The following is a 12,917-nucleotide window of genomic DNA, read 5'->3' on the forward strand; positions in this document are numbered from 1 at the left end:
CCCCCCATCCACCCATCCCTCACCCATGTACAGGCCACACACAGATGTGCTCTTCTAATGAACACAGCCCGACAGCTCGGCATAGTTTCAAGAGACCCAACGAATCGTCGTGTGCCAGTGGACTCGACTCGACGCTCGTGTGGATGCACACACCGCACTGATAGGTGTACGCGCTGGGCTGCTATCTGTTAGTGTGTAGGAGAATCTCGTTGGAAAAGCATCGGTGGTCCACTGCTCATCGATTGCGATGAATCCCTGCAATGTGTGCGAGCAGCCGACCAAGAGCAAGTGCTCCAACTGCAACCAGGTATCCTACTGCAGCGTGCAGCACCAGAAGCAGGACTGGAAGGCCCACAAGTCCAGCTGCCACCCATTCAAGGTAAAAACTTTCCCGAAGTTTTCCCCGCAGCGACATAACCTCAACCTCTACCACCCTTTCGCTTTCGCTATCAGATTTCTCACAATGAGCTGCTCGGACGACACTTGGTGGCCACGCGCACCATAAAGCCCCACGAGATCATACTGAAGGAAGCGCCGCTGGTGCGGGGACCAGCCCAGATCACGACCCCCGTCTGCATGGGTTGCCTCAACAGCATCGAGCCTGAGGATCACATCGAGTGCGACCTGTGCGGCTGGCCGCTGTGTGGGCCCGAGTGCAAGTCGCTCGATGAGCATCGGGCGGAGTGTCAGCTCACCCAGGAGCGGGGTCAGAAGGTCAATGTGAACGAGTTCAACGGCTCCCATCCGCTGTACACCTGCGTGAGCACCGTGCGATGTCTGCTCATCGGCGAGACGAGTCCGGAGAAGGCGAGCAAGTTCCAGGAGCTCGAGTCGCTGGAGTCGACCAGGCGTGGCTCCAACCAGTGGAAGGCGGACCTGGCCAGCATTGGCCAGTTCATACCCAAGTAGGTAGCCCGCGGGCAGGACTCTCTGGCTGAGATTCTAATTGAATCGATTCCCGCGCAGGTTCTTCAAGACGCAGAGGTTCAGCGAGGAGGAGGTGATGAGAGCAGTGGGCGCCTTGCAGATCAATGGCCACGAAGTGCCCACCTCGGATCCGCCGCACGTGGCAGTCTTCTACACGGCATCCTTCACGGAGCACTCCTGCTTGCCGAACCTGGCCAAGAGCTTCAACAAGAACGGCCACTGCATCCTGTGGGCGCCGCGCGAGATCAAGAAGAACGCCCACCTGAGCATCTGCTACTCGGATGCCATGTGGGGCACCGCCGACCGGCAGCGCCATCTCGTCCAGACGAAGCTCTTCAAGTGCGCCTGCGCACGCTGCACAGATGTCACGGAGCTGGGCACCAACTACAGCGCCATCAAGTGCGAGGATCGCCGTTGCGATGGTCTGATGTTGCCCAGCAAATCCGACGATTGGAATGCAAGTTGGAAGTGCCGCGAGTGCCAGAAGCAGGTGCAGAGGCACTACATCGATGGCATCCTAGAGCGGGCGGGCAAGGACCTGCAGAGCATGGAGAAGACGGCCGAAAATGGTTTGAAGTGAGCAATTGACAGGTGGAAAAGTGGTCCGCAACTCGTTCTCATCCCTTCCTACTGCAGATACCTGAAGCACTACGAAAAGTGGCTGCCGCCGCGTCACTTCCACATGAGCGAGGTGAAGATTCTGCTGGTGCAGCTCCTGGCCAAGGATCAGCAAGAGCTTATGGTGCTTGCCGACGACAAGCTGGCGCTGAAGCTGCAGTTCGCCTGGGAGCTTGTCCAGCTATACGAGACCATTGCCTCATGTAAGTGAGATTGCCTTTGGGGAGCGTTATCTCAAGTGTTATGTTCTGTTATCTACAGGTGAGGTACGCACCCTCGGCACCCTCTGCTTCGAGCTGCACTCGGCCATTGCCGAGCAAACGCGTCGCGTCTCCCTGGAGACGAGTCTGTCACCCAAGGAGCGGCTGGAGGAGTCCCTGCTGTACGTGGACAAGTGCGTGAACTACCTGCAGTACGAGTCGGACATCTTTGTGGAGGGGCACATTCTCAAGCAGGCCAAAATCAATCGCGATGCCCTGCGCATGGTCATGAGGATCTCCTAGCTGCCCCCCATCCCATCCATGGCCCAGCAATTGATTCAGAGTACTCATGTCGTCCACAGATAGCAGCAATTGTTCAGAAGCACCAAACCAGCCCCACCGCTGGGGGTCTCAAGTGTATGCCTGTTTGGCAATTAACAATAAATTCTCATTACTGGATTTGCTTAATTATCTACACCCGCGATTCCCTCCAATCGGATTTGCCAGTGCCATTCACGGCACACGTAAAATCTGCAGAGTCAGAGTCAGTCCCTGGTCACGTCATAGCCGGGTGACCGTATCTAATTCGATTTGTACAATATATTCGGGCGCGTGAGGAAGGCCCGATAAGGATAAGATATTCCGTGTTTGCGTGTGTTTGTACTTTGTAGTCATGGCTGGCTAGTCTTTCCCTCCTTCGGCTGCACTCCCTCCTCAACTCTCAGCGTTTTATAGCTGAGTGATTTGATCAGTGGCAAGCTGTTCCCCAAAATCAAAGAAATCGAAGGGGGAATTACTCATAATACATTCATAGACTACTTCGAGTAGAGTAGAGCGTGGTGATAACGATGACTTTGCTTATCTGATGCACGAAGGTAATGGAAAAAGTCTTCTTTATCTTAGTGCACATAAAAAGCACTTTTATAGCTCAGCTTAAATCAGTTTTAATCGGTGGGCTTACATTCGTTATCCAAAAGTCAGGAAGAAGGACTCACAATTGACTCCTGGGTACATCTATCAGATGATGAAATACTCACCTCAATATGTGTAATCTATGGAAAACACTTGGCCATGCCATGATCGATTGGATCTTGGATATGCAATTAATGGATTTATTGCATTTAAGCGTTTGTACGTATGCCCCCCTGATATACTATCAAATTTCGTAGCCAATTGATCATGGAGTATGTATGTATGTATGTATGTGCTGGCTTTGAGGATACCCCCACCGCAGGTTCATTTAGAAACCCATTGGAAATTCCTCCTCCTTTGACGCTGTCATAGCATTCCATTGGGAGCACTCACATTCCACGCTTTCACGTGCTGTGGTAATTCATTTCCATTTCAGGTATTTCGCCAGCAGACCAGAATCACCGTTAGTCTTAAGAATTGGGCACTTGTTCAATTAACATGGTCGATAAGCACTATCAGACGTGATAACCGTCGATTGTATGGCTTTTCCTGCTCGAAGCTTTATGAATATATAAATGCCCGCGCCTGTGCACACATTTTAATAGTCTTTTTCGCTGAGCTCCAGCACCAGGCGGTCTCTGATACCTTAAACGGATTGATACTGATATTGATATTGATCGATAGTGTGACTTTTCCTTCGAGACATACACAGGATGACCGCCTCGAATGGCGACATCGTCAAGGACGATGACAAATCGCGTTTGCAGTACAAAACGAACATCGTCCTGGGCTCATCTGCATTCGAAGACCAGGACAAAGACTCAAAAAACTTGTAAGTTAGATTACCCGCCATAGTGCTGCCATATACCAGATCAAAGGACCTACTCCAAAGTGAATGCATATATGAATCATTGTGAAATTCTTCAAGAAAGATTCAGCGTGGAGTAGCAAAAACAGTGTAGTGAAATTATAGTTCAGATTCTGAACTTCAGAACATACCAAACCTAAGTGATAATAGAGTTCCGCGCATAATCTTGGGAAGGGAAGGAATTTTATGATTTTGTTCTTGTGAAATATGTGTACCTCTGCCATTGTTTCTGTACGAAATACCAAAGAAGTTTTTCACCTTTCACCGAAAGCGCATTTCAACGATGACATAGCTAATTCATATCTAATAAAACATCCAAATGGCGACCTTGTGAATACCCTTTCGAACCCACTCAAGCCTCCTCGAGGTGTGCAAATATGGAAACAAAAGTGACAAAGATTTACTACAGATTCCACTCAGCTTAATAGTTGAATTTTGAGGATTCATTGAGATCATTTCGAGTGTCAGTTCTGTATAAAGTAGTGTTGGCTTCACAGGAGCAACACTTGGCTTAACAAGTGAACACCAGTAGAAATTGCTAATGTACATGTGCCTTGTGTTGCTGTATGTGTGTTCCTGCAAGTGCAAAGCAAGCAGCATCAATCTGTACTAATGGGTTAGAGCGGGACAACTTTTGTATACAGCTGATCTACAGGCCCTTCTGCTGGTTTCTCTCTTTCTCTCGTTCATTGTGGATACGACCAATGAGAAAATAATTAATCATTATTTGAATATTAAACTATAAACTGACTGCAATAAACAACAGTGAGAGTATCTGTTTTTCCGCTTCTCACGTTCGTTCGTTTATCGTTCATCGATGGCTAATGCAATAAATTTGGAGAACAAAAGCACAATAGAACAGGTCTGCGCACAATATGATAATGGTACATACATACATACATATATGCGCACCTATGCTTATACGCGTATCTGCATTTTGATATTTTGATAGTTGATATGGAGCCAAGCTGAAGTGAAGTGTAGTATGCGCTGATATGGGGGCTGTAGGGACTGGTGTCATATGCCGATAAGAAATTCGCAATGGCGTGCCTCGCCTGGCGCGATAGGGCCACGGTCACTGGATGGGGTTCATGTTCATGGAGTTATGGCGTCAATAGAAACCGTCTGTGATAATAACCAATGATTGGCATGCGCGTCGCCCTTTATTGCAGCGCACCCAACAAGACGAAAAAGAATTCCAAGCATGACGAGGCGGAAGAGGAGGAGAAGGACGATGGCTCGTACAAGGAGGAGGTCAAGCAGGTGGGCTACTTCCAGATGTTCCGCTATGCCACCACCAAGGATCGCACGCTCTATATCATCGGACTCCTGTCTGCCGTGGCCACAGGCCTCACGACTCCAGCCAACAGCTTGGTCTTCGGCAACCTGGCCAACGTAAGTGGTCATCGTCAGTGGTTTGTGTGTGTTCCCTCTCAAATACCGCATCCATTATACCTTTCTGTAGAACATGATCAATTTCGGCGGCACAACTGAGGGTAGGACGTACCAGCGAGACGGCGACGACCAGGGGGACTTGCTGCTGGACAAGGTGCGCGAGTTCTCGCTGCAGAACACGTACATTGGAATTGTGATGCTGGTGTGCTCCTACCTCTCCATCACCTGCTTCAACTACGCCGCCCACTCCCAGATTCAGACCATCCGATCCAAGTTCTTCCGCTCCATCCTGCACCAGGACATGAGCTGGTATGACTTCAACCAGAGCGGCGAGGTGGCCAGTCGCATGAACGAGTAGGTTGCTACCCAAGCATACACCCACCCATCCCATTAACTGGTCTTCCAACTCTCTCTCTCTCTCTCTCTCTAGGGATCTGTCCAAAATGGAGGATGGTCTCGCCGAAAAGGTCGTCATGTTCATCCACTATTTTGTGTCCTTTGTGGGATCCCTGGTGCTGGCTTTCGTCAAGGGCTGGCAGCTGTCGCTGGTGTGCCTCACGAGCCTGCCGCTGACTTTTGTCGCGATGGGACTGGTGGCGGTGCTTACCGCCAGGCTGGCCAAGCAAGAGGTGACCCAGTACGCTGGAGCAGCAGTCGTGGCCGAAGGAGCCCTGTCCGGCATCCGCACGGTGAAGGCGTTCGAGGGAGAGGATAAGGAGGTGTCCGCCTACAAGGAGCGGGTTGTGGCCGCCAAGCTGCTGAACATCAAACGCAACATGTTTTCCGGCATCGGTTTCGGCATGCTCTGGTTCTTCATCTACGCCTCGTATGCCCTGGCCTTCTGGTACGGCGTGGGGCTGGTGATCAAAGGATACCACGATCCTTACTACGCCAGCTACGACGCCGGCACTATGATCACTGTCTTCTTCTCGGTGATGATGGGCTCGATGAACATTGGCATGGCTGCGCCCTACATCGAGGCATTCGGCATTGCCAAAGGCGCCTGCGCCAAGGTATTCCACATCATCGAGCAGATCCCCACCATTAATCCCATCGGCCACCAGGGCAAGAGCCTCGACGAGCCCCTCAATACCATCGAGTTCCGGGACGTCGAGTTCCAGTATCCGACGCGCGGCGAGATTCCCATTTTGAATCGTCTCAACCTCAAGATCCATCGCGGCCAGACGGTGGCCCTGGTCGGACCCTCCGGCTGCGGCAAGTCCACCTGCATCCAGCTGCTGCAGCGCTTCTACGACCCCTCCGGCGGCGATCTCTTCTTCAACGGCACCAGCCTGCGGGACATCGACATCAACTGGCTGCGCTCCCGCATCGGAGTCGTCGGCCAGGAGCCCGTGCTCTTCGCCACATCCATCTACGAGAACATCCGCTACGGACGGGAGGACGCCACCCGTGCTGACATCGAGGCGGCAGCCGAAGCCGCCAATGCGGCCGTGTTCATCAAGAAGCTGCCACGCGGCTATGAGACGCTGGTGGGCGAGCGCGGAGCCCAGTTGTCCGGCGGTCAGAAGCAGCGCATTGCCATTGCACGGGCATTGATTCGCGACCCGGAGATTCTGCTGTTGGACGAGGCTACCTCGGCTCTGGACACCGCCAGCGAGGCGAAGGTGCAGGCTGCCCTGGAGAAGGTCAGTGCCGGACGCACGACCATCATTGTGGCCCATAGGCTGTCGACGGTGCGGCGGGCGGACAGGATTGTGGTGATCAGCAAGGGCGAGGTGGTGGAGAGCGGCACGCACCAGGAGCTGATGATGCTGAAGAGCCACTACTTCAATCTGGTTACCACACAGCTGGGCGAGGATGATGGTAGCGTGCTCAGCCCCAGCGGGGACATTTACAAGAACTTCGACATCAAGGACGAGGACGAGGAGGAGATCAAGGTGCTGGAGGAGGAGGACGAGGAGGAGCCAAAGGCCGTCACGAAAGGACAAGAAGAAGAAGAAGGTCAAGGACCCCAACGAGGTCAAGCCCATGGTGGAGGTGATGAAGATGAGCAAACCGGAGTGGGCGCAAGTCACCGTTGGGTGCATCTCCTCCGTGATCATGGGCTGTGCCATGCCCATCTTCGCGGTGCTCTTCGGCAGCATCATGCAGGTGCTGTCCGTCAAGGACAACGACGAGTACGTCCGCGAGAACAGCAACCAGTACAGTCTCTACTTCCTGATCGCTGGCATAGTCGTGGGCATCGCTACCTTCCTGCAGATCTACTTCTTTGGCGTCGCGGGAGAGCGGCTCACGGAGCGCCTGCGCGGTCTGATGTTCGAGAGAATGCTGAAGCAGGAGGTGGCCTGGTTCGATGACAAGGCCAACGGCACGGGAAGCCTCTGTGCCCGCCTCTCCGGTGATGCAGCCGCTGTCCAAGGCGTAAGTTTTGCCACTAAACTCCCACTGGAATCCCCTGCTGATTGCTTTTTCTTTCCAAATGATTCCCGCAGGCAACTGGCCAGAGGATCGGCACGATCATTCAGTCGATTTCCACACTGGCCCTCGGCATCGGTCTGTCCATGTACTACGAGTGGAGCCTGGGTCTGGTCGCTCTCGCCTTCACGCCCTTCATCCTCATCTCCTTTTACATGCAGCGCATGCTCATGAGCGAGGAGAATATGGGCACAGCCAAGACCATGGAGAACTGCACCAAGCTGGCCGTCGAGGTTGGTCTCCAACATTCGCACCGTTGCCTCCCTGGGCCGCGAGGAGATGTTCCACCAGACATACGTCGGCATGCTCATCCCGTCCGTCAAGGTGAGTAGCCACAAGTAGCTGGAACCATACGCGACTCGAACACTGACCCGCAATCCCCGCAATCCCCGCAATCTCCGCCATCTCCCCAACACAGATAGCCAAGAGAAACACCCACTTCCGTGGCCTGGTCTATGGCCTTGCCCGCTCCCTGATGTTCTTCGCATATGCCGCCTGCATGTACTACGGCACCTGGTGCGTGATTAATCGGGGCATCCAGTTCGGCGATGTCTTCAAGTAAGTGCCCGAAGCAGTGCAAATCGAGAGAGAGAGAGAGGACCAGTACTACAGTTACCTTCCCTTGCAGAGTATCCCAGGCCTTGATCATGGGCACAGCCTCGATAGCCAACGCCCTGGCCTTTGCCCCCAACATGCAGAAGGGCATCACTGCCGCGAAGACAATCTTCACGTTCCTGCAGCGCCAGCCAACGATTGTGGACCGGCCGGGAGTGTCGCGCGAACCGTGGCACTGCCAGGGCAAAGTCACTTACGACAAGGTTGAGTTTAGCTATCCCACGCGCAGGGAGATCCAGGTGCTCAAGGGTCTGGATCTGGGCGTGAAGAAGGGCCAGAAGGTGGCTCTGGTCGGTCCCTCCGGCTGCGGCAAATCCACCTGCATCCAGCTGATCCAGCGCTTCTACGACGTGGACGAGGGCGCCGCGCTCATCGATGAGCACGATGTCCGAGATGTCTCGATGTCGAATCTGCGCCAGCAACTCGGCATCGTGTCTCAGGAGCCGATCCTCTTTGACCGCACCATTCGGGAGAACATTGCGTACGGCGACAACGCGAGGTCTGTCACCGACCAGGAGATCATATCGGCGTGCAAGAAGTCCAATATTCACGAGTTCATCGCGAGTCTGCCGCTGGTAAGCAACCAGAAACCAGGTCGTGTCCCCTGTAGATTTGTCAATAATCTGTGATTTTTCCCTAGGGTTACGACACGCGAATGGGTGAGAAGGGAGCCCAGCTGTCTGGGGGTCAGAAGCAGCGCATTGCCATTGCGCGCGCCCTCATCCGGAATCCCAAGATCATGCTGCTCGACGAGGCCACCTCGGCCCTGGATGCCGAGAGCGAAAAGGTAAGTCCATCCCTCGATGCAGATGCTCTTAGCAGACTAAATCCTTTGCTTTATCCTTTGGCAGGTTGTCCAAGATGCGCTGGATGCCGCATCCGAGGGGCGCACCACAATCAGCATAGCCCACAGACTGTCCACCGTTGTCCATTCGGATGTGATCTTTGTGTTTGAGAACGGTGTCGTCTGCGAGACGGGCTCCCACAAAGATCTGCTGGAGAATCGCGGCCTCTACTACACGCTCTACAAGCTGCAGAGCGGAGCCATGTAGACAGACACTACACTGCCATCCGCCATAGCATAGGACACCTATACCATAGCATGTATATCTAGATTTAGACAGTTAAATAGCTTAAGGAATTGCGATCAAAGTCAAGTAGTATTCGATTGTACAAAGAAGTTCATAGACCTAAGATTATTTATGTCATTCTCTAAGAGTTCCCGGAATTTATGTATGAATTTGATTCTTAATTAAACCTAAAACGAAATTTAAAAAAAAAACACATCTATCTATTCGTAGTTTTGTATTTGTGTGTTTGGTTTTTGTTTGTTTGTTTATTTTAAGTTTACATCGATTTTTAAATTTAATTGCATTTTACCCAGTGTCGGTCGGTTGGTTTGGTTGGTTGGTTGTCCACTGGAAACCAACGTACAAATTTAGCTTAAAGTATGACCTATGACCTCAGACTGTCGCGTGTCGCGGGAAGCTGATTCAGTGGCTGAATTTGTGCTGTGATCGGTTATCGTACAACTAGATGGTAGTTAGAATAAACGTAAAAATAAGCAAAATCTTACAGCGAACACAGCACCGCCGCAAGCACTTGAAGGACAGCTCCAGTTGGACGTGGGGTGGAGTTGGGGGGGAGGAGAGCTCCATCGATCGGTTCCATAATAAACAATAAAAACTTTATGCAATCGATCGCTGGCTCCCATGGATGGTCTTTGTTCTTGTTTCGTCTGCTTTCTGGGTTGTCACTTCTGTCACACATTTTGGGTAAATGCCGTGTTGATTCACGTGTGGATTGTGTTTTATGATTTGGAAAAGGAATATGATGTAGTTATGTTAAACGTAAAACTTAATAGAAATCCAGAAGGGGCTATCATTAAATAGGGGGAAACAACAACTATGACTATGGTTGCCTAATTTAGTTCTTGTCTTCCTTCTTCTTCTCGCCAGAAGCGTCGCCTGAACTGCTGCTGCTGCCGGTGCTATCGGTGGATCCGGCGCCAGCACTGCTCTCGCGCTCAGCGGACATCTGCCGAGAGATAATCAATTGATTAGCTGATAAGAGCCTGGTCATATTTGTAGACAACATACCTTCTTGTAGGCCATCTCGAAGAGCTTCAGCGAGGCCTGCTGCAGTGAGCTGGTGGCCTTCCTGACCTCCTCCAGATCGGCGGTTTCCTTGTTGGCCAGCAAAGTGCGCAGATCGGCAATTTCCTTCTTCAGCTTCTCGCACTAGAAGTAAATCGATTCGGATTAGTTAGATCAAACCTTAAGAGTCCCTTGTGCACTGCTGCATACCTCCTCGGCGGGCAGCTGGCTCTTGAACTCCTCCATCTTGGTCTCAGTGTCGTGCACTATGCTCTCGCCCTGGTTGACGATCTCGATCAGTTCGCGCTTGATCTTGTCGGCGCTGGCGTACTCCTCGGCCTTCTTGATCATGTTCTCGATTTCGTCCTTGCTCAGACCGCCGCTCGACTGGATGACAATCTGTTGCTCCTTGCCGGTGCCCTTGTCCTTGGCCGAAACGTGCACAATGCCGTTGGCATCGATATCGAAGACCACCTCGATCTGGGGCACTCCGCGTGGTGCGGGTGGGATGCCGACCAGTGTGAAGGAGCCCAGCTTCTTGTTGTCGTTGGCCATCTCACGCTCTCCCTGGTGCACCTTGATTTCCACCTGGGTCTGGCCATCGCTGGCTGTCGAGAAGACCTGCGACTTCTTGGTGGGGATCGTTGTGTTGCGCGAAATCAGGCGAGTGAACACTCCGCCAAGGGTCTCAATGCCCAGAGATAGGGGAGTGACATCGAGCAGGAGCACATCAGTGACATCACCGGCCAAGACACCGCCCTGAACGGCGGCACCGACGGCCACAGCCTCATCGGGATTGACGGAGCGCGACGGCTGGCGTCCGAACAGCTCCTGCACGGTGGACTGAACCTTGGGCATGCGCGTCATGCCACCAACCAGCAGCACCTCTCCAATCTCAGACTTGGCCACTTCGGCATCGGACAGTGCCTTCTGGCAGGGCTGAATGGTGCGCTTGATAAGATCGCCCACAAGACTCTCCAGCTTGGAACGCGTCATCTTCAGGTTCATGTGCTGGGGACCTGCAGAGTCCATGGTCAGATAGGGCAGATTGATGTCAGTCTGCTGGGAGGAGGACAGCTCGCACTTGGCCTTCTCGGCCGCCTCCTTCAGGCGCTGCATGGCAATGTTGTCCTTGCGGATGTCGAGGCCTGTGTCCTTCTTGAACTCTGCCACCAGGAAATTGACAATATGATTATCGAAATCCTCACCGCCCAGCAGGGTGTCGCCGTTGGTGGACTTGACCTCGAAGACTCCCTTCTGGATTTCCAGAATGGAGATATCGAAAGTGCCGCCACCCAGATCGTAAACGGCAATGCTATAAAAGATAATGTGAATGTAATGAACGAATCACACACACACACACACCACACACACACACACACACCATACACACCACACACAAAAGGGGAGAAAAACCGGCATCGGTGCACTTACATTTTGTCCTCTGTCTTGTCCATGCCGTAGGCCAGGGCCGCTGCTGTGGGCTCGTTGATTACACGCAAAACATTGAGACCGGCAATCTGTCCAGCATCCTTGGTGGCCTGACGCTGCGAGTCGTTGAAGTAAGCGGGTACAGTCACCACGGCGTTCTTGACGGGTGTGTTCAGGTAGGCCTCGGCCGTCTCCTTCATCTTGATCAGAACGAAGGCGCCAATCTGCGAGGGGGAGTACACTTTGCCATCGGTGGACGAGACCCAGGCATCTCCGTTCGAGGCCTTGACGACCTTGTAGGACAGATTGCTGATGTCCTTCTTCACCTCGGGATCGTCGAAACGTCTGCCAATCAAGCGCTTTGTGGCATAGAAGGTGTTTTCTGAGTTGGTCACAGCCTGACGCTTGGCCGGCATGCCCACCAGGCGTTCGCCATCCTTGGTGAAGGCGACGTGGGAGGGCGTGGTGCGGGCTCCCTCGGCGTTCTCAATGACCTTTGCCTGCTTGCCCTCCATGACGGCCAGGCAGGAGTTGGTGGTGCCCAAATCAATGCCAATGACAGCACCCTTGACCTCGCTAGACCTAAACAAAATAAAGAGTGAAAAATGGATTGCTCATGAGCATATGGCGAACACCCGAAAATTGATAACGCCGGTAAGGACCGCCGGCTTAGATAAGCGACTAGGCCGCGCCCCCTATCTCTGCTCGAGCAAGCTCCGAGGCTTTTAATCAACAATCAATGAACTCTTGGCATCCCTTATGATGCAACATCGAATCTGCTGCTGGAATCTGAAATCCGTTACATAAGCACAGCCCTACAACTTAGCAGCCATGGGACCGACCGGTCAGTCGGCATCCTCTTCACTCTGCATTCATTTTCATTTTATTTGTGTAAATTAATTAAAGTTCACTTACTTGTAGCGCTGCTGACCCCACAGACCATTGCTGGCACCTGGCAGGCTCTGCAAAGAGGAAAGAATGCATCGATCTTTATGGAATGTTCGCGCAAAACATGACCCGCAACGAGCCGCACAATAGCATGCCGCTCCGACTATTATGTAAAGACGACGGTCGTGGTACTTACGCGGTACATGCAGGAAGATCCAGATGCATTTGTGGGCACAACGCCGGCTTGGCGCACAAGACCGGGCAACAACTTAGCAACACGCAGCATTTTCGGTATTCACTTTAATTGCACGATGTGGTGTCAAATTAAAAAGCAAAATTTCGTCAGAACGTCGGAGCACGTTTCCCGTAAGAGGCGAGGGCTGGAGAAAAAGTAATCGGTGTCCGACAGAACGATAGGTTTTTCAGCCAGAGTTGTCAGCGTTGTCAGCGCAGGTGCAGGTTCGTTTATTTTAAATTTAGTAAATATTTTCGGCTTTTGAGTGTAAATTCGATTCACATAATCAAAATCGA

The 12,917-nt window shown here is 52.4% G+C and overlaps 3 protein-coding genes across 4 annotated transcripts; 2 read left to right on the forward strand and 1 right to left on the reverse strand.

The window, feature by feature from the left end:
* Positions 1-112: 112 nt before the first annotated feature.
* Positions 113-2,214, forward strand: LOC111080296 (SET domain-containing protein SmydA-8). The gene is made up of 5 exons (XM_022375809.2): positions 113-379; positions 454-905; positions 967-1,503; positions 1,564-1,748; positions 1,807-2,214. The coding sequence occupies exons 1-5, from the start codon at positions 248-250 to the stop codon at positions 2,046-2,048; spliced, it is 1,548 nt and encodes a 515-aa protein (XP_022231501.2). The 5' UTR covers positions 113-247; the 3' UTR covers positions 2,049-2,214.
* A 1,043-nt stretch (positions 2,215-3,257) lies between these two features.
* Positions 3,258-9,246, forward strand: LOC111080308 (ATP-dependent translocase ABCB1). The gene is given in 11 exon segments (XM_022375827.2): positions 3,258-3,489; positions 4,698-4,920; positions 4,991-5,274; positions 5,351-6,859; positions 6,861-7,302; positions 7,374-7,592; positions 7,594-7,680; positions 7,775-7,914; positions 7,985-8,546; positions 8,612-8,758; positions 8,823-9,246. Coding segments are annotated over 11 exon segments (3,933 nt in total). The 5' UTR covers positions 3,258-3,370; the 3' UTR covers positions 9,024-9,246.
* A 70-nt stretch (positions 9,247-9,316) lies between these two features.
* LOC111080309 (heat shock 70 kDa protein cognate 5) lies at positions 9,317-12,858 on the reverse strand. 2 transcript variants are annotated; one of them, XR_002608484.2, is made up of 7 exons: positions 12,583-12,858; positions 12,414-12,460; positions 11,502-12,080; positions 10,278-11,382; positions 10,071-10,211; positions 9,548-10,008; positions 9,317-9,482 (listed from the first exon to the last, which is right to left on the reverse strand). XR_002608484.2 is itself a non-coding variant. In XM_022375828.2 (6 exons), the coding sequence occupies exons 1-6, from the start codon at positions 12,670-12,672 to the stop codon at positions 9,898-9,900; spliced, it is 2,073 nt and encodes a 690-aa protein (XP_022231520.2). In that variant the 5' UTR covers positions 12,673-12,858; the 3' UTR covers positions 9,317-9,897. The 2 variants fall into 2 exon arrangements, 1 of the variants encoding a protein (XP_022231520.2); XM_022375828.2 differs by having other exon boundaries at positions 9,317-10,008.
* Between the last annotated feature and the right edge of the window lie 59 nt (positions 12,859-12,917).

Source organism: Drosophila obscura, unplaced genomic scaffold (assembly GCF_018151105.1).
Source record: "Drosophila obscura isolate BZ-5 IFL unplaced genomic scaffold, ASM1815110v1 contig_186, whole genome shotgun sequence".
Taxonomy (NCBI): Eukaryota; Metazoa; Arthropoda; class Insecta; order Diptera; family Drosophilidae; genus Drosophila; species Drosophila obscura.

Excerpts from the sequence above, each read along its gene's own strand:
- LOC111080296 (XM_022375809.2), top strand. The coding sequence starts at position 248 with ATGAATCCCTGCAATGTGTGCGAGCAGCCGACCAAGAGCAAGTGCTCC. Across the intron at positions 380-453 it reads CCAGCTGCCACCCATTCAAG|ATTTCTCACAATGAGCTGCT; the intron begins GTAAAAACTTTC and ends TTTCGCTATCAG. Across the intron at positions 1,749-1,806 it reads ATACGAGACCATTGCCTCAT|GTGAGGTACGCACCCTCGGC; the intron begins GTAAGTGAGATT and ends TGTTATCTACAG.
- LOC111080309 (XM_022375828.2), bottom strand. The coding sequence starts at position 12,672 with ATGCTGCGTGTTGCTAAGTTGTTGCCCGGTCTTGTGCGCCAAGCCGGC. Across the intron at positions 12,081-12,413 it reads TGGGGTCAGCAGCGCTACAA|GTCTAGCGAGGTCAAGGGTG; the intron begins GTAAGTGAACTT and ends TATTTTGTTTAG. Across the intron at positions 11,383-11,501 it reads GACAAGACAGAGGACAAAAT|CATTGCCGTTTACGATCTGG; the intron begins GTAAGTGCACCG and ends TATCTTTTATAG.